Source organism: Giraffa tippelskirchi, chromosome 11 (assembly GCF_054371585.1).
Source record: "Giraffa tippelskirchi isolate mGirTip1 chromosome 11, T2T-mGirTip1v1.2.pri, whole genome shotgun sequence".
In the NCBI taxonomy this organism is placed as follows: Eukaryota; Metazoa; Chordata; class Mammalia; order Artiodactyla; family Giraffidae; genus Giraffa; species Giraffa tippelskirchi.
The window spans coordinates 52,264,802-52,285,320 of NC_137285.1; the positions used below are offsets into that span (position 1 = coordinate 52,264,802).

At 38.0% G+C, this 20,519-nt stretch overlaps 1 protein-coding gene across 13 annotated transcripts in view; it reads left to right on the top strand.

Moving 5' to 3' along the window:
- The window catches only part of IL15 (interleukin 15), a 318,782-nt gene extending 307,113 nt beyond the window's left edge, over positions 1-11,669 (top strand). For all 13 annotated transcript variants that reach the window (XM_081543549.1, XM_081543548.1, XM_081543544.1 and 10 more), the window contains 3 exons: positions 4,790-4,834; positions 6,786-6,923; positions 9,899-11,669. In XM_081543549.1, coding sequence (XP_081399675.1) covers positions 4,790-4,834; positions 6,786-6,923; positions 9,899-10,009 — 294 coding nt within the window. In that variant the 3' untranslated portion in view covers positions 10,010-11,669. The remainder of the gene's footprint in view (positions 1-4,789; positions 4,835-6,785; positions 6,924-9,898) is intronic.
- Positions 11,670-20,519: the final 8,850 nt, after the last annotated feature.

Sequence of the window (20,519 nt, forward strand, 5' to 3'; positions counted from 1 at the left end):
CTGTCTACAAGAAATTGACTTCAAAAGGGTAGATTGAAATTAAGAAAGAGGAAAGAATATGTCATGTTGTAATAGATTGGATAGTGTCCACCCCTAAATTCACATTCACCTAGACCTCAGAAGTCTTTGCAAATATACTCAGTTAAGGTGAGATTACAGTAAGGAAGTAAGAAAGACAAAAACAAAAAGTAATGAAATTCAAGTTAGGAAAGCAATAGAGAAAAATCAACTAAATATAAAGTTCATTACTTGTGGAAAAAAATCAATAAAATTGATAAACCTTTAGAAATCCTGACAAAGATAAGAGATGACAGATACCATTAGTATCAGGACTGAAATTGGGCTCTTACTACAGAACCTACAAACATTAAAAAGATACTAAAGAAAAACCATGAACAACTTGATTCTCATAAATTTGATAATTTAGAGGAAAAGGACAATTTTTTCACAAACCACAACCTATCAAAATGTAGTTAAGATGAAATAGATAATGTGAACTCTCCTATAACTACTAAATACTTTGAATTCACCATATACAAGCTCCCCAAAAAGAATCTCCAAATCAGCTGGTTTCAGTGGAGATCCACACACAACTGTGTAAAAAAAGTCAATGGGGCAAACAAACTGTAGTTCATCCATACAATGGAATGTTACTCAGTGGATAAAAAGAAATGAGCTACTTAGCCATGAAAAGGTAAACAAGATCCTTAAAACCCATTTGCTAAGTGGAAGAAGCCAATCAAAATAGGCTACATACTCTATATGATTCCAACAATATGACATTCTGGAAAAGGTTGGATACAATAAAATCATCAGTGATTACCAGTGGTTAGGAAAAAAGGACAGATGAAAGAGTGGAGCACAGGTGATTTTTAGGGCAGTGGAATTATTTTGTATGTAACTATAATGATCAATGCATGTCATTACATATTTTCAATAACCATAGGTGTACAATACCAACAGTGAACCTTAATGTAATCTATGGACTTTTGTTGAAAATGTATGAATATTGACTCATCAGGTGTAATAGATGCACCATCCTAATATAAGATATTAATAATAGGGGAAACTTGGGAAGGGGCCAGGGGCCATATGGGAACTGTTCTGGTCATGTCCTGCAAACCTACAACCTCTTAAAAAATAAAGTCTATTAGCTTTTTCAATAAGCCAGTTTCAAAAGGTTACCTACTGAATGATTCCATTTATATAATATTCTTGAAATGATATCATAGGAATGAAGAGCAGATAATTGGTTGACACGATATAGAAGGATGGTGGGGGAAATATGAATGTTTCAGGAGGAAGGTGATTTTAGCTACAAAAGAGTAACAGAAGTTTTTTTATGGTAATGGATTGTTCTGTATCTTAAATATGGTAGTGGTTACATGAATTTGCACATCTGATAAAATTGTAAAGAACTATACACATATACACAAAAACTGGTGAAATCTGAACAAAGTGGGTGGATGTATCCATGTCAGTCTCCTCATTATGATATTGTACTGTTATGCAAGGCAAAATGTGGTCCACTGGAGAAGGAAATGGCAAACCACTTCACTGTTCTTGCTTTGAGAACCCCATGAATGGTATGAAAAGGCAAAAAGATAGGACACTGAAAGGTGAACTCCCCAGGTTGGTAGGTGCCCAATATGTTACTGGAAATCAGTGGAGAAATAACTCCAGAAAGAATGAAGACACGGAGCCAAAGCAAAAACAATACCCAGTTGTGGATGTGACTGGTGATGAGAGTAAAGTCCAGTGCTGTAAAGAACAATATGCATAGAAACCTGGTATGTTAGGTCCATGAATCAAGGCAAATTGGAAATGGTCAAACAGGAGATGGCAAGAGTGAACATTGACATTTTAGGAATCAGTGAACTAAAATGAACTGGAATGGGTGAATTTAACTCAGATAACCATTATATCTACTACTGTGGGCAAGAGCCCCTTAGAAGAAATAAAGTAGCCCTCATAGTCAACAAAAGATTCCAAGTACTGCAGTACTTGGATGCAGTCTCAAAAATGACAGAATGATCTCTGTTCGTTTCCAAGGCAAACCATTCAGTATTACAGTAATCCAAGTCTATGTCCTCACCAGTAATGCTGAAGAAGCTAAAGTTGAACGGTTCTATGAAGACCTACAAGACCTTCTAGAACTAGCACCCAAAAAAGATGTCCTTTTCATTATAGGGGACTGAAATGCAAAAGTAGGAAGTCAAGAGATACCTGGGGTAACAGGCAAATTTGGCCTTGGAGTACAGAATGAAGCAGAGCAAAAGCTAACAGAGTTTTGCCAAGAGAACTCACTGGTCATAGCAAATAGCCTCTTCCAAGAACACAAGAGAAGACTACACATGGACATCACCAGATGGTCAACACCGAAATCAGATTGATTATATTCTTTGCAGCCAAAGATGGAGAAGCTCTATACAGTCAGGAAAAACAAGACCAGGAGGTGACTGTGGTTCAACTTATGAACTCCTTATTGCCAAATACAGACTGAAATTGAAGAAAGTAGGGAAAACCACTAGACCATTCAGGTATGACCTAAACCAAATCCCTTACAACTTTACAGTGGAAGTGACAAATAGATTCAAGGAATTAGATCTGATAGACAGAATGCCTGAAGAACTATGGACCGAGGTTCGTGACACTGTACAGGAGACAGGGATCAAGACCATCCCCGAGAAAAAGAAATGCAAAAAGGAAAAAAATGGCTGTCTGAGGAGGCCTTAAAAGTAGCTGTGAAAAGAAGAGAAGCAAAAAGCAAAGGAGAAAAGGAAAGATATATCCATTTGAATGCAGAGTTCCAAAGAATAGCAGGGAGAGATAAGAAAGCCCTCCTCAGTGGTCATTGCAAAGAAATAGAGGAAAACAGTAGAATGGGAAAGACTAGAGATGTCTTCAAGAAAATTAGAGATACCAAGGGAACATTTCATGCAAAGATGTGCACAGTAAAGGACAGAAAGGGTATGGGCCTAACAGAAGCAGAAGATATTAAGAAGAGGGGCAAGAATACACAGAAGAACTATACAAAAAAGATCTTCATGACCCAGATAACCACGATGGTGTGATCACTCACCTAGAGCCAGACATCCTGGAATGTGAAGTCAAGTGGGCCTTAGGAAGCATCGCTATGAACAAAGCTAGTGGAGGTGATGGAATTCCAGTTGAGCTATTTCAAATCCTATAAGATGATGCTGTGAAAGGGCTGCACTCAGTAAGCCAGCAAATTTGGAATACTCAGCAGGGGCCACAGGTCAAAGGTCAGTTTTCATTCCAATCCCAAAGAAAGGTAATGTCAAAGAATGTTCAAACTATCCCACAATTGCACTCATCTCACACTCTAGTAAAGTAATGCTCAAAATTCTCCAAGCCAGGCTTCAGCAGTATGTGTACTGTGAACTTCCAGATGTTCAAGCTGGTTTTAGAAAAGGCAGAGGAACCAGAGATCAAATTGCCAACGTCCACTGGATCATTGAAGAAGCAAGAGAGTTCCAGAAAAACATCTATTTCTGCTTTATTGACTACGCCCAAGCCTTTGACTGTGTGGATCACAACAAACTATGGGAAATTCTTCAACAGATGGGAAAACCAGACCACCTTACCTAACTCCTGAGAAATCTGTATGCAGGTCAGGAAGCACCAGTTAGAACTGCACATGGAACAACCGGTTCCAAATCGGGAAAGGAGTACATCAAGGCTGTATATTGTCACCCTGCTTATTTAATATATATGCAGAGTAAATCACGTGGAATGCCAGGCTGGATGAAGCACAAGCTGGAATCAGGATTGCTGGGGAAATGTCAGTAACCTCAAGTATGCAGATGACACCACCCTTATGGCAGAAAGTGAAGAACTAAAGAGCCTCTTGATGAAAGTAAAAGAGGAGAGTGAAAAAGTTGGCTTAAAAATCGAGTTCAGAAAAGTAAGATCATGGCATCTGGTCCCATCACTTCATGGCAAATAGGTCGGGAAATAATGGAAACAGTGACAGACTTTATTTTTGGGGGCTCCAAAATCACTGCAGATGGTGACTGCAGCCATGAAATCAAAAGACAGTTGTTCCTTGGAAGAAAAACTATGACCAACCTAGACAGCATATTAAAAAGCAGACATTACTTTGCCAACAGAAGTCCGTCTAGTCAAAGCTTGGTTTTTCCAGTAGTCATGTATGGATGTGAGAGTTGGATTATAAAGAAAACTGTGCACTGAAGAATTGATGCATTTGAACTGTGGTGTTGGACAAGACTCTTGAGAGTCCCTTGGACTGCAGGGAGATCCAACCAGTCCATCCTAAACAAATCAGTCCTGAATGTTCACTGATGCTGAAGCTGAAACTCCAATACTTCGGCCACCTGATGGGAAGAACTGACTCATTTGAAAAGACCCTGATGCTGGGAAAGTTTGAAGGCAGGAGGAGAAGGGGATGACAGAGGATGAGATGGTTGGATGGCATCACTGACTTGATGGACATGAGTTTGAGCAAGCTCTGGGAGTTGGTTATAGACAGGGAAGCCTGGCGTGCTGCAGCCCATGGGGTTGCAAAAAGTCGGACACGACTGAGTGACTGAACTGAACTGCTGATGCACAGCATCATCACTGGGGGAAGTGGTGAAGGGGCACACAGGATCTTGCAGTAGTTTTCCTATAACTTCACATGAATAAAATTATCTCAGAGTAAAGACTTTAATTTAGGAAGTTTAATTTAATGTTTTCAGTAGGTTGTTCCCATTATATCTAACGCAGGGAATAGTTTCTCATATTGCTTCATTTTGTTTCTTTTCAGTCTATACATATGGATGCCACTTTATATACTGAAAGTGATGCTCATGTGAGTATATTTTGTTTTCAACATTGCTGTCTTTTCCAGTGTTCAAAGGCTTGGAAATATATTTTTATAAATTTACTGAAACATGTATAGTTTTAAAATCTAATGTTTGGCGTGTTCATATGATCAATGAATTTTATATGCAATTGTTGAGATTATAGCACTTGAGGGAGAAAGAGCTACATAGATGCTATTTACATTGTAGCATCTTTGTCAAATCAAGACATAAAAAAGCCTTTTTCTATCAATGTCAAACAAAACATAGTGTATATTTCTGTGATGCAAGTAAAATATAATGCAATTAATGCACGAATCAAGTTAGTCAATTTAAAAATATCCAACATATCAATTTTATCCAGTGCTATCACTTTTAATCATATTTTGTACAAATTGTTTAAGTATAGTCCTGTTCTACATTTTGCCTGAATCTCTACAGTTGTCAGAAAAGGATTCTGACTGGTTATTCTTTATGTGACAAAAGAAACAAACACAACCCATAAAATCCATCAGAATTCCAAAATGATCTTAAATTGCTTCATTAATATGCTGACATTGCTTAAGGCATATAGAATTTCAGTTGAGTTGCTGGTCCATTCTCTCTGAATTGGCTCCTAAAACCAAGACACAAATCCCTGACATCTTCTCTTCGTGGAAAACAAACTCTGTGTTGTGTGTATTCACAACAGTGAGTCTTCTATTATTCCTTAATTAGAACTTCTCTGAAATAGAAGGTTTACCCTACCGAGACTTTTTAAGCATTGGAAAGAAGCCGCAGCTAGGAACTAGGGGGGAAAAACAGGTTTCTATCAATCACTTGGATATAGTGCTGCTGTACTAGAAAGAGTCTCCTCTTTTGGCTTCAACATGTTTTCCATTTTTTGCATTTTCTTCAGAGTAGAAAGCAGTTAATTAACTGCCAACACTCAGAATCCTGAGATGGCTGTTTTTGTAAGAAGAGAACCTTGCCGCTCCTGGGGTTGTTGTAGCTAGCCAGAAGCTGAGACCGAAACTTAGATTTAAACCCTGACTCAGCCACTTCCTAGCTTTGTTGCCTTGGAAGACACTAAATACTTCTGAACCTCAGTTTTCTTATTTATATTTTAGTTGTTATTTCTTTTATTGACATGGTGACAGTATTTACCCTTTCAATGCCGAGCAGCTGCTGTGGGAGGATAAGGAGTATCTGCAGTGCCAGCCAGGTAGCTGTGTCCTCTCCCCCTTTCTTTCCCGCCCTCCTTCATTCATTCAGGAAGCACCTGCGAGTGTCCGCAGAGTTCCAGGCGCTGTGCACGGCACTGACAACAAGAAATCAGACAGTCTCTGTCAGAGCCCCACACGCTCATTAAATACTTCGGTTTGAAGTTTAGGTTTTTGTTAAAGTAATCATTTGGGAAATGTATTTTTATGGGACCTGAAAAGTACCTTTCTGATTTGGCCAGCCTGTGCATAGGCCAAACTCCTGCTTTGATTTTTCTAAGAAATTTCTTGGAATCATGTCTGCCACTGGAACTTGCAGGAATAGTATGATTAGCAGCTACCAATATTTAAAATGTTAACAGTACAGTCTGATTCTAAAAAATTATTCTATATGCACCATCTGCATTCATGTTTTGAGAGTTCCAGGTCAATATTTTTACCCCTTTATACAGAGGAAAAGTGCTTAGTGGGAAAAAGTGATGTATTATTTCTACGTTTTCTAGTTTTATGTTCTTTCTTCTGCACAGTATCCCCATCTTTCCTGACTGTTTTGTTCTCAGTTTTTTTTGGTTTTGATTTCAAAGCCAAAAGAGGAAAATAAGTCAAGCTGCTTCCTATGTAAAATGTCTTAGGAGTATTGTGTTTCTTTATAAAATAGTTGGATTGACTTTTTACAAAATCAGAATTGCATCTGTGTGAAACTGAAATAATGGGAAAATATTGTTTTCAAAAATGATTCTTTGTAATTCTGTTTTAGCCCAATTGCAAAGTAACAGCGATACAGTGCTTTCTCCTGGAGTTACGTGTTATTTTACACGAGTCCAACAATACCACCATTTATGAAATAATAGAAAATCTTACCATGCTTGCAAACAGCAATTTATCTTCCATTGAGGTGAGTTATCCAGGAGTTGTCCAGAGTTACATCAGATGCTCTTGGATTGACTGGGGGAAATCATTAGCTGGATGGGAATGGACAAGGAGACCTTTGGAGGGAGCACTTGGGAAAAGGAGTTAATTCCAGCAGAATGGCTGCCAGAAGCTGCACCATCACTCATGTGCACACAATCCTAAACTTTCCATTGATTTATTCATTCAACAAACATTTACTGCATGCTCCACAGCGTGTGCTTCATGCACACAGGGTTGTGCTGAAATGTGTTGAAATGACAAAGGCGAACTAGACAAACAGGTCACTGACCTCAAGGTGTTGATCACCAGGTATAGTTACATAATTGTTGAGCGTGTGTGTGTGTGTGTGTGTGTGTGTGTGTGTGTGTGTGTTAGTCACTCCGTCCTGTCCAACTGTTTGCGATCCTGTGGACTATAACCCACCAGGCTCCTCCGTCCATGGAATTCTCCAGGCAAGAATACTGGAGTGGATTGCCATTTCCTTCTCCAGGGGATCTTCCCAACCCAGGGAGCGAACCTGGATCTCCTGCACTGCAGGCAGATTCTTTATGTCTGAGCCACCAGGGAAGCCCAATTGTTGAGCATCCATAGAGTAATAACTTGGATTATTACTCTGTGCCAGATACTGTTCTTCCAGAGTTGGATGGTAACTCATTGAATTCTCACAGTCAATCTGTGAGATACGGTTATCATTGTTTCTGTTTTGAGGTTTAAGAAATTGGGGCTCTGGGAGCTTGCATCTCTCTCTCCAATTCATGCAGTTAGTAAAATGAGGAGCCAGGAATCCCCGAGCGGTTTCTCTCCAGAGTCTGCCTTCTTATCTACTCAAAGGATAAATGTTGCAAAAAGATAATAATAAGAATCTGAATACTTGGAGTATAAGGTATACTCCTAGGTAGCAAGAGCAGTATAGGGCTCCTGGAGAGCAAATGCCAGGGACCCCTATGCTAGGCTGGAGCATCAGTTGTGCAAGGCCGTGAAGCACAGAAGATTATGGCTAGCGTGGCAAAACACTAGCGGCCAAAGGAGTGGACAGAAAAAGTTTCATAAACAAAGCCATCATCATAATTTGTTCATTTAACAAATACTCTTTGGGACCCATTGTAGGCCCTCAGGATAACAGAAGTTAAAACACACATATGGTTCCTGCTCTTACAGAGGGAGGAAGCACGTAGTAATCAGTAAGCATTGAATAGTAGGTCAGATGTTTATTAACTGTAGTGGCCACAAAAGAGGCAGGTAAGGGGACTGAGAGTCTAGAAAAGGTGTACTTACAAAGCTGACAATTGGCAGAAGCATGAGAGAGAATGAGCTTCAAGGATGCCATGGGGAAGTACATTCAGTCAGAGGCAGCTGAAAGAGCAAAGACCCTGAGCTAGTGTGGCTGGACACCGTTGATTGTCCCTAAAGCACCAAGCTGCTTTAGGTCTTTATTTCAATGTCACCTTCTCACAGCAATGTCGCTTCTTCACAACTGCAGTCCCGCCCCCACCTCAGCATGCCTCACCCCCTTCTCTATATGTCGCACCATCTTAAATACTACATATTTTCCTTGCTGGATATTGTCTGGTTTTTCCTACTAGAATTTCAGCTTCAGAGGGGGCAGGTTTTTTGTTTCTGTTTTTTTGTTTGTCTTTAGTGCTGTATCCCAACTCCTAGAACAATGCTTGACATGTACTAGAATTCTGATCTATTTCTGAAATGAATATATTAATGTTTAAAATACTCTTGTGATGTGTTATCTCTCTGTTATTGGTGGAAAGGCTGAGCCATGCAACAGATAATTCATAGCAATGTCAATGGGGAGCTCCTTAATGTGCATTTTTATAGTCACCCTCATCATGACATAGTGTAGCCCAAATGTACAGTCAGAAGACCTGAACGTGGAGAATTTCACTGATTATGTCAACTAAACGAGTCATTTAATATCTCTGCCTTCCTATCTGACATGATTATTTTCAGAATCAAATAGGACAGCATTATATGGAATATGACAGCACCTGGCAGAGGGTATGTGCTTGATAAACGTTGGTGAATTTGAATTTTAAATGCTTAATGAATGGAAGATCTCATTTTGATTTTTTCTGAAACAGCTTTCACAGCTCAGATGATCCCTGGAAAGTTTGTTTTTTGGATTGCTACATTTATAGAAACTGTGTTTAAAGTACAATAATTTATGGTATTCATTGGAATAGTTCAATTTAACCAATAATAATTGGGTGAATATCATGTGCCAGACCCTATGCGAAGCAACAATACATAGCCTTGACTTCGTGGAAGAGCCTAGAGCAAACAGTGGTCTGAGAAGCATAAAGCTCCTTAATATCAGCCTAACACATGGCGTGATACGAGAGAGAGCCTAAATATGGAGTTCTGAGAATGAAGAGATGGGACGTTTAGTCCAGCCTTGGGAGCTCCCAGGTTCAGAAAAGCGTTCCCAGTGGAGACAGCACCTGAGTGATCTTAAATGTGAGTGGTTGTAGCTAAAATAGAAGTGTGGAAGGAAGAGAGAAAAGCAAGACACCTAATAGCTTGATGTATGTATGGGACCAAAAGGCATGAGCCCAGTGTTCCTAGGGCTGAATATTTGAGCTGCAGAAAAAGTGAAAGAAATAGGTAAGGAACAGCTCAAGGAGAGCCTGCATGCCATTCAGGGGGGCAAGGACTTCATGCTAGGGTAGATGACTAGAAACTACCAAAGGCCTCTAAGCAAGAAGTCTGTGGTTCAATAGATCTTTTTTTTCAGTTATATTTTTCGTTGTCCTTAATTCACTCTAGGAAAAAATCAGTCCTTATCAAATCTCCCAGTTCTCTTTTCCCTTAGTTCTTCCTAATATGGTAATTAATCTGCCAAAGATTTTATGTCTGGACACCTCACCATGTGGTTCAAATGATATGATATTCACAGGAAAGGCATATTTTAGATTTTCCAATCGAATCCTTTCTTTTTATTTGCAGAATAAAACAGAATTGGGATGCAAAGAATGTGAGGAACTGGAGGAAAAAAGTATCAAAGAATTTTTGAAGAGTTTTGTACATATTGTGCAAATGTTCATCAACACTTCTTGATTGCAGCTGATCCTTTTCCGCATTTCTATTATTAACAAACATCTTTCCATGGCTTAGAGGCAACAAAACACAGCATTTCAAATGTGCTGCCAAAGCAAATTCTCCGGCAGGAGGATGCTCAGGATCTTGGTTGGGATGGATTCATAAAGGAAAAAGTTGAGACACGGCACTGAGACCATGTTGTCTGCCAAGGATGGATTTATTTTGTTCATTTATTTTTAATTTATTATTGAAATTGTACATATTTGTAGCATAATGTAAAATGTTGAATAAAATTGTGTACATATTTTATCCTTCGAAATTGCACTGATATTTTACATCTTATAAGAAAATAGAGGGTGTTTGGTTCAAGGGTGACAGTCAAATTATTAAACAACTTGTACCACTTGGTACTATGGCTATAGGCATAGAGGATGCCCCAACCAACGTGGAAATTGACTACCAGCCTTCATTTACTTCTTCTTTAGGTGTAACACTTGAAGGGAGAATTGACTACCAACGAGAAAGGAGGAACTAGGTGGAAACCAATAATTTCATTATTGATCTATAAAGCCCTTCTTCTTGCTATTGTTGTTGTTTAGTTGCGAAGTCGTGTCCAACATTTTTTGCAACCCCATAGTCTTTAGCTCTAGATCATGGCATCTAGTCCCATCACTTCACGGCAAATAGAACGGGAAAAAGTAGAAGCAGTGACAGATTTTATATTCTTGGACTCCAAAATCACTGCAGACAGTGACTGCAGCCATGAAATTAAAAGACACTTGCTCCTTGGAAGAAAAGCTATGACAAACCTAGACAGCATATTAAAAAGCAGAGATATCACTTTGCCAATAAAAATCCATAGAGTCAAAGCTATGGTTTTTCCAGTAGTCATGTATGGATGTGAGAGTTGGACCATAAAGAAGGCTGAGTGCCAAAAAAATTGATGCTTTCGTACTGTTGTGATAGAGAAGACTCTTGAGAGTGCTTTCGACAGCAAGGAGATCAAACCAGTCAATCCTACAGGAAATCAACCCTGAATATTCATTGGAAGGACTGATGCTGAAGCTGAAGCTCCAATACTTTGGCCACCCGATGCGAAGAGCTAACTCATTGGAAAAGACATTGACGCTGGGAAGGACTGAAGGCAAGAGAAGAGGCAGCGGGGGACGAGATGGTCAGATACCATCACCAACTCAATGGACATGAATTTGAGCAAACTTCAGGAGATGGTGAGGGACAAGGAAGCCTGGCGTGCTGCAATTCATGGGGTTGCAAAAAGTCAGATGTGACTTAGCGACTGAACAACAACAGACTATAGCCTGCCAGTTTCCTCTGTCTAGGGGATTTTCCAGGCAAGAATTCTGTAGTGGGCTGCCAATTCCTTCTCCAGGGGATCTTCCTGACCCAGGGATTGAACCTGCATCTGCTGCACTGCAGGTTGATTCTTTACCACTGAGCCACCAGTAAAGCTCTTATTATGAGAGAGTTTGCAAGTGCCTTGCATAGAATATGCATCAGTCCATCTATAATAAACCTTTACTGATAGGTGAAATTGTGTATCAAAAGCTAATGGTTGCAACAATGTTTATATTTCATTCTTCCCCCATGTACAAGTATTTTACTTTTCTACATTGTTTTTGTCATGTTTGTATAATAAAAAACTGCTGATGAGAGCTAACATGATGTGCCATGAAATAATTGTTTATATTATTTTTTAATATACTGTCTAAAATTTTCAAACTCTCTTGAAATGGAACTGACTGAAATGAAACATGCTCGTCTCATCACGGATTTCTTTCCCCTAGTTCACTTCTGGCAGACTTTACTGAGAGATCAAAGAGTAGGAATTTATCTTAAGAATTTGATTTCTTTCCATGTCATAGTGCAAACCATTCCTCTATTGAATCATTCTTTAGTAGTCCAGTGCCCCATCTATGCTCATGTATCTCATTCTTTCAGTCAATGTATGCTTAATATTTTCTTTCAAGATAGTTTTGGAGAAATCTGTATTCCATTTGACCTTCAAAGAGCCATGTATTGGCTCTCAGTCTGTCCCTTGACCTCATTCCAGACAAATAATATTTGGCAGCCATTGAGCTTGTGGCATTTTTTTTGTTGTTCCATCTGAAAAGGAATTTTTTTGACAGGGAAATTGTTTTATTTATTGTGTCAAAGATATTAAGCAAAAATTTTAAAAGTTGAAATACAGATGTTTGGATATTCATTAAAGATCAAATTGTTTAATATGTTAAGAAAATTTTACCATGTTCATTAAACCCAATACATTATTATAGCAATTCTGTTTTTTGTTGAGTCTTTGTAGAAGTGAATATTAATGTCTAAAACATGATAGTGTATTTCTCTGAGATGAAAGTATTCTAGATGGAATGATGACATTTTGTCAAACAGAGCCATGATCATGCCTCCACTGTTTTATTTTGGGTCTTTTGTATCTCCATACAAGTTTTAAGATTTTTATTTTGGGTCTTGTGGTACATTTTGGTCTGTGACTTGGATAAAGACAGAAGGTGTGTTTATCAAATCTGTGGAATATGCAATGAAGATTTACAATTCCCTCGGGCTAGAAGGGAGTACCAGTATAACAAGATGAAAATTAATAAGGATATACAAAGAGTTCTGTACTTGGGCCACAATAATGAATTGCAAGAGTAAAGAATAAAGAGGATGCAGCTGGATTCAGCAAAAAAGATTTTAAGGTTTTTATGCACTAATAACTCAGTGTAAGTTGACAGTTTGATATGACTATCAAAAAGGTAATTGCAATTGTTAGCTACTTTAAATATATTACCTAGGGCAATATTTTTGAAGCGTGCCCGATGACATCAAAACCACCTGGAAGGTTTTTGTTTGTGTTTTTGTTTGTTTTGGTTTCTTTTTTTAACAGTTTTATTGAGAAATAAATTGGCATACATCACTATAGAAGTTTAAGCTGGAATTTTGATTTACATGTATTGTAAAATGATTAACATGATAGGTTTAGCTAACATTACCTTCTCCTATAGATACAATAAAGAGAAAGAAAGGAAAAAACAGGGAAAAATTTTTCTCCCTGAGATGAGAGCTTACAGGATTTACTCTCAACAACTGTCCTGTATAACATATAGCAATGTCAGCTATCGTAACTATATTGTCCATTACATCCCTAGTAATTATTCATCTTGTAACTGGAAGTTTGTATCTTTTGACCACTTTCCTCCTATTTCCCCTCCTTGCACTCTGCCTCTGGTAACCATGAGTCTGATCTCTCTCTTTTTTAAAAATTTTGTTTTGCTTTTAAGATTTCTCAAATAAGTGAGATTATACAGTATTTGTCTTTCTCTGTGTGGCTTATTTCACAAAGCATAATGTCTTCAGGTTCTACTCACGTTGTCAGAAATGGTGGAATTTCCTCATTTTTATGGCTAAGTAATATTCCTCTCTCTTTCTCCATCCATACCTTAGGTCATTTCCATATCTTGGTTATTGTAAATAATGCTAGTATGAACATAGGGGCACATATATATTTTCAAGTTAGTCTTTTTGTTTCCTTTAGATATGTTTCTAGAAGTAGAGTTGCTGGATCATATGGCAGTTCTTCTATTTTTTACGTTTTGAGAAACCTCCATACTCTTCTCCATAGTGGTTGCACCAGCTTAGAATCCCACTAACAGTGCATAGGTTTCCCTTTTCACTACATCCTTCCCAACACTTGATATTTGTTGTCTTTTTTATAGAAATCATTCTAATAGGTGTGTATATAATTTCTTATGGTTTTAATTGGTGTCCCTGATGATTAGTGATTTGAGCATCTTTGTTGGTTTTGTACACATCCTTGTTGGTTTTATACAACATCTCTGTTGGTTTTGTACATCTTCTTTGGAGAAATGTGAATTCAGGTCCTTTTCCCATTTATTAATTGTGTTTGTTTTTTATTGAGTTGGATGAGTTCTTTATGTATTTTGGATATGAACACTCTATCAGATATATAGTTTGCAAATATTTTCCCCAGTTATAGGTCACTTTTTCAGTTTCTTGATAGTTTCTTTTGGTGTGCAGATGCTTTTTACTTTGACATAGTCCCAACTTTTTATTTTTTAATTTTTTGTTGCTTGTCCATTAGGTGTCGTATCCAAAGAATCATTACCAGGACCCATGTAAGGTAGCTTTTGTTAGTATGTTTCCTTCTGAAAGTTTTATTATTTCATATCTTACATAGAGGTTTTAAATACATTCTATTTAGTTTTTGTGAGTGGTTAAGATAGGGGTCCAGTTTTGTTCTTTTACACGTGAATATCCAGCTATCCCAACACCATTTACTGAAAAGAGCCTCTTTTCTCCATTGAGTATTCTCGGCTCCCTTATCAGATATTAGTTGACTATGTATGCCTGGTTTTATTTCTGGGTTCTCAATTCTGTTTCTTTGGCCTATTGTTTTTATGCCAGTATTCTTTTATTTTGATTTCTATAGTTTTATAGTACAACTTGAAATCAGGAAGTGTGATGCCTTTTGCTTTGTTCTTTCTCTGAATTTCTTTGACTATATGGGAAATTCTGTGATTCCATATAAATTTTAGGAGTGCTTTTTCTATTTCTGTTAAAAAAAAAAAGGCCATTGGAAACTTGATAAGGATTGTATTGAGTCTATAGATAGCTTTTGGTAGTATTGCCATTTTAAAACTATTCTAGTTCATGAATATAAGATAACTTTCCATTAATTTGTTTTTTCTTCAGTTTCTTTCAGCAGTGTCTTATAGTTTACAGAGTACTTTCACTTCTTCAGTTAAATTTATCACTAAGTATTTTGCTTCTATTGTGAATGAGATTGATTTCTTTATTTTTCAGAAAATCTGTTGTTAGTGTGCAGAAATACTACTGATTTTTTTCATAGTCTATCATTCTGTCATTTTTGAGACCACACCCAAGTATTGCATTTCAGAATCTTTATTGACTATAAGGGCTACTCCATTTCTTCTAAGGGATTCTTGCTCACAGTAGTAGATATATAGATATACAATCATCTGAATTGAATTTGCCCATTTCTGTCCATTTTAGTTCACTGATACCTAAAATGGCAATGTTCACTCTTGCCACATCCTGCTTGACCATGTCCAATTTACCTTGATTCATGGACCTAACATTCCAGGTTCCTATGCAATATTGTTCTTTACAACATAGTGAAGGTGATGGAATTCCAGCTGAGCTATTTAAAATTCTAAAATGCCAGCAAATTTGGAAAACTTAGAAATGGCCTGAGGACTGGAAAAGGTCAGTTTTCATTCCAATCTCAAAGAAGAGCACTGCCAAAGAATGTTCAAACTACCTTACAATTATACTCATTTCACATCCTTGCAAGGTAATACTCAAAATCCCTCAAGCTAGGCTTCAGCAGTACATGAACTGAGAACTTCTAGACGTACAACCTGGATTTAGAAAAGGCAGAGGAAATTGCCAACATCAGTTGGATCATAGAAAAAGCAAGGGAATTCCAGAAAAAACATATACATCTGCTTCATTGACCACGGTAAAACCTTTCACTGTGTGGATCACAACCAACTGTGGAAGATTCCTAAAGAGATGGGAACACAAGACCACCTTCCCTGCCTCCTGAGAAACCTATATGCTGGTCGAGAAGCAACAGTTAGAATCAAATATGGAACGACAAACTGGTTCAAAATTGGGAAAAGACTATGTCAAAGCTATATATTGTCACTCTGCTTATGTAACTCATTTGCAGTGTACATAATGCAAAATTCTGGGTTGGATGAATCACAAGCTGGAATCAAGATTACCAGGAGACTGATATGGTTGATTCATGGTGATATTTGGCAAACAATACAATTCTGTAAAGTAATTATCCTTCAATTAAAAAATAAATTTAAAATTAAAAAAAAAGATTGTAAGGAGAAATATCAACAGCCTCAGATACGCACATAATACCAGTCTAATTGCAGAAAGTGAAGAGGAACTAAAGACCCTCTTGGTGAGAGTAAAAGAGGAGAGTGAAAAAGTTGGCTTAAAATTCAGCATTCAAAAAACCAAGATCATGGCATCTGGTCCGATCACTTCATGGCAAGTAGATGGGGGATAAGTGGAAACAGTGATATATTTTATTTCCTTGGGCTCCAAAATCACTGTAGACAGTGACTGCAGCCATGAAATCAAAAGACACTTGCTCCTTGGAAGAAAAGCTATGACAAACCTAGACAGTGTATTAAAAAACAGAGACATCACTTTACCAACAAAGGTCCATATAGTCAAAGCTATGATTTTTCCAGTAGTCATGTACAGATGTGAGAGCTGGGCCATAAAGAAAGCTGAGTGCCAAAGAATTGGTGCTTTCAAACTGTGGCACTGTGAAAGACTCTTGAGAGTCCCTTGGACAGCAAGATCAAACCAGTCAATCCTATAGGAAATCAACCCTGAATATTCACTGAAAGGAATGATGCTGAAGCTGAAGCTCCAATACTTTGGCCACCTGATGCAAAGAGCCAACTCATTGCAAAGACTCTAATGTCAGGAAAGATTGAGGGCAGGAGGAGAAGGGGGCAACGGAGGATGAGACAGTTGGATGGTGTCACCAACTCATTGGCCATGAGTTTGAGCAAACTCCAGGAGACAGTGAAGGACAGGGAAGCCTGGCGTGCTACAGTTCATGGGGTCACAAAGAGCCGGACACGACTTAGTCATCGAACTATTAACAACAAATCCTTTATTGATATATTAAAATTTCAGTGGATGTAGTATAGCTTAATTAACTGGAGTGGTTCTAGTTCCCTAAACAGTTTAATAAAAGTTTTCTACATGCATAAAAGGAAAATTTTACAATTCAGATGTAAACTGCTATCCTAAAATTAAGATTAAGTTAAATTTAGATGTGAATATTATGAAAAGTGGGGTTCCCAGATGGCTCAGTGGTAAGGAATCCACTTACCAAGCAGGAGACACGAATTTGATCCCTGGATTGGAAAGATCTCCTGGAGAAGGAAATGGCTACCCACTCCAATAGTCTTGCCTGGAAAATCCCATAGATAGAGGAGCCTGGCAAGGCTAGAGTTCACAGGGTCTCAAAAGAGCAGAACATGACTTAGTCAATAAACAACAACACAGAATCATGAGAAGTGTTACCAGTGGTATGGGAATACATGTTAGTGACATTAAACTAATGTTTTCTCTTCAAAAAATTTCCATTAAAAATAAGGATGTGTGAGCTTGTGTCCTTTGTAGAAATTTATTATATGATTTACTAAGTTATATTAAGCTCCCACAAAAAAATGACACATATAGGATGATTTTTTATTTGAATTTTTGTTTCTTATACCAGACTTCATCAAGATGTGTCGTATTTATTTCTCTGATTAATGATATGTCAAACTTCTAATTTCAGTACCAATTTATGCTCAAGTTGGCAATTGAAAAATGAAACAGCTATCTACACAACAGGCAAAATTGATTTTTATCCATCCTCTTTGAATTCCAGTAAATGTTTTCCAAATGTGCTTTTCTGTTTCCACCAAACTAAAGATTATAGTTTTATTTCTCTTAGCCATTAATTATTTACTTCTGAGAATGAAGAACTTCTTAAAGCACAAGAGTGCTATTTTTGTATTTTAATTTTGTATCCTGGAACTTTACTGAATTCATTGATTAGATCTAACAACTTTTATGGTTGAGTTTTTGGGATTTTCTGTATATATAGAATCATGTCATCTTCAAACATAGACAGTTTTACTTCTTCCTTTACAATTCTGAGGGGCTTCCCCATGGCTCAGATGGTAAAGAGTCTTCCTGCAATGTAGGAGACCCGAATTCAATACCTAGGTCAGGAAGATCCCCTGGAGAAGAAAATGACAACCCACTTCAGTATTCTTGCTTGGAAAAACCTGTGGATGGAAGAGCCTGGTAGGCTACAGTCCATAGGGTCACAAAGAGTTGGACACAACTGAGCAACTTCACTTTTACAATTCTGATAGATTTTTCTTTCTTGTCTGATTGCTCTAGTGAGGGCTTCTAGTTCTCTGTTGAATAAGAGTGGCAATGTGGGCACCCTGTCTTATTCCTGATTTTAGAGGAAAAGCTTTCAACCTTTTACCATTGAGTATTACCACTGATGTTAACTGGGGACTTGTCACATATAGCCTTTATTATGTTCCTTCTATGCATAATTTGTTAAGAGTTTTTTTTTTTAATCATGAATGAATGAATGTTAAATTTTGAAACCAATTTCCTGCATTTATTAAAATTACCATATGGTTCTTTTCTTTCATTCTATTAATGTGCTATATCACATTGATTGATTTGTGTATGTGTATGTTAAATCATTCTTTCATCTCAGGGAAAAATTTCACTTGATTGTGTTATATGAGCCTTTAAATGTGATACTGAATTCTATTTAACAGTATTTTATTGAGAATGTTTGTACCTATACTCATCATGGATATTGGTCTGTTGTTTTCTTATATAGTAGTGTACATTTCTGGGGTTTCCATAGTGTCTCAGACACTAAATAATCTGCCTGCAACGCAGGACACCTGGGATCGATCCCTGGGTTGGGAAGATCCCCTGGGAAAGAAATGGCAACCCACTTCAGTATTCTTGCCTGGGAAATTCCATGGACGGAGGAGCCTGGTGAGCTACAGTCCCTGAGGTCACAAAGAGCTGGACATGACTGAGTGAATAACACTGATGAGTGTCCTTTTCTGGTTTTCAATTCAGTTCAGTTCAGTTCAGTCGCTCAGTCGTGTACAACTCTTTGTGACCCCCATGGACTTTAGCATGCCAGGCCTCCCTGTCCATCACCAACTCCCGGAGTTTACTCAAACTCATGTTGATTGAGTCGGTGATGCCATCCAACCATCTCATCCTCTGTCGTCCCCTTCGACTCCCAACTTCAATCTTTCCCAGCATCAGGGTCTTTTCAAATGAGTCAGTTCATTCTTCCCATCAACTAACCAAAGTATTGGAGTTTCAGCTTCAGCATCAGTCCTTCCAATGAATATTCAGGACTGATTTCTTTTAGAATGGACTGGTTGGATCTTCTTGCTGTCCAAGGGATTCTCAAGAGTCTTCTCCATCAGCACAGTTCAAAAACATCAATGCTTCTCAGCTTTCTTTTATAGTCCAACTCTCACATCCATACCTGATTACTGGAAAAACCATCGCTTTGACTAGACAGACTTTTGTTGGCAAAGTAATGTCTCTGCTTTTGAATATGCTGTCAAGGTTGGTCAGAGCTTTTCTTCCAAGGAGCAAGTGTCTTTTAATTTCACATCTGCAGTTACCATCGGCAGTGATTTTGGAGCCCCAAAAAATAAAGTCTGTCACTATTTCTATTGCTTCCCCATCTATTTGCCTTGAAGTGATGGGACCAGATCCCATGATCTTAGTTTTCTGAATGTCGAATTTTAAGCCAACTTTTTAACGCTCCTCTTTCACTTTCATCAAGAGGCTCTTTAGTTCTTCTTCACTTTCTGCCATAAGGGTGGTGTCATCTGCATATCTGAGGTTATTGATATTTCTCCCGGCAATCTTGATTCCAGCTTGTGCTTCTTCCAGCCCAGCATTTCTCATGATGTACTCTGCATATAAGTTAAATAAGCAGGGTGACAACATACAGCCTTGACCTACTCCTTTCCCGATTTTGAACCAGTCTGTTGCTCCATGTCCAGTTCTAACTGTTGCTTCCTGACCTGCATACAGATTTCTCAGGAGGCAGGTCAGGTGGGCTGGTATTCCCATCTTTAAAAATTTTAGAGTTTGCTGTGGTCCACACAATCAAAGGCTTTGGCGTAGTCAATTAAGTAGAAGTAGATGATTTTAGAACTCTCTTGCTTTTTCCGTGATCCAACATATTTTGGCAATTTGATCTCTCTGTGGTTCCTCTGCCTTTTCTAAATGCACCTTGAACATCTGGAAGTTCACGACTCACGTACTGTTGAAGCCTGGCTTGGAGAATTTTAAGCATTACTTTACTAGTGTGTGACAGGAGTGCAATTGTGCAGTAGTTTGAATACTCTTTGGTATTGCCTTTCTTTGGGATTGGAATGAAAACTGAACTTTTCCAGTCCTGTGGCCACTGCTGAGTTTTCCAAATTTGCTGGCATATTGAGTGTAGCACTTTCACAGCATTGTCTTTTAGGATTTGAAATATTCAACTGGAATTCCATCACCTCCACTAGCTTTGTTCATAGTGATGTTTCCTAAGGCCCACTTGACTTCACATTCTAGAATGTCTGGCTCTAGGTTGGTGATCACACCATCCTGATTATGTGGGTTGTGAAGATCTTTTTTGTATAGTTCTTCTGTGTATTCTTACCACCTCTTCTTAATATCTTCTGCTTCTTTTAGGTCCATATCATTTCCGACCTTTATTGTGACCATTTTTGCATGAAATATTCCCTTGATATCTCTTAATTTTCTTGAAGAGATCTCTAGACTTTCCCATTCCATTGATCTCCTCTATTTATTTGCATTGATTGCTGAGGAAGGCTTTCTTATCTCTCCTTGCTATTTTTTGGAACTCTGCATTCAA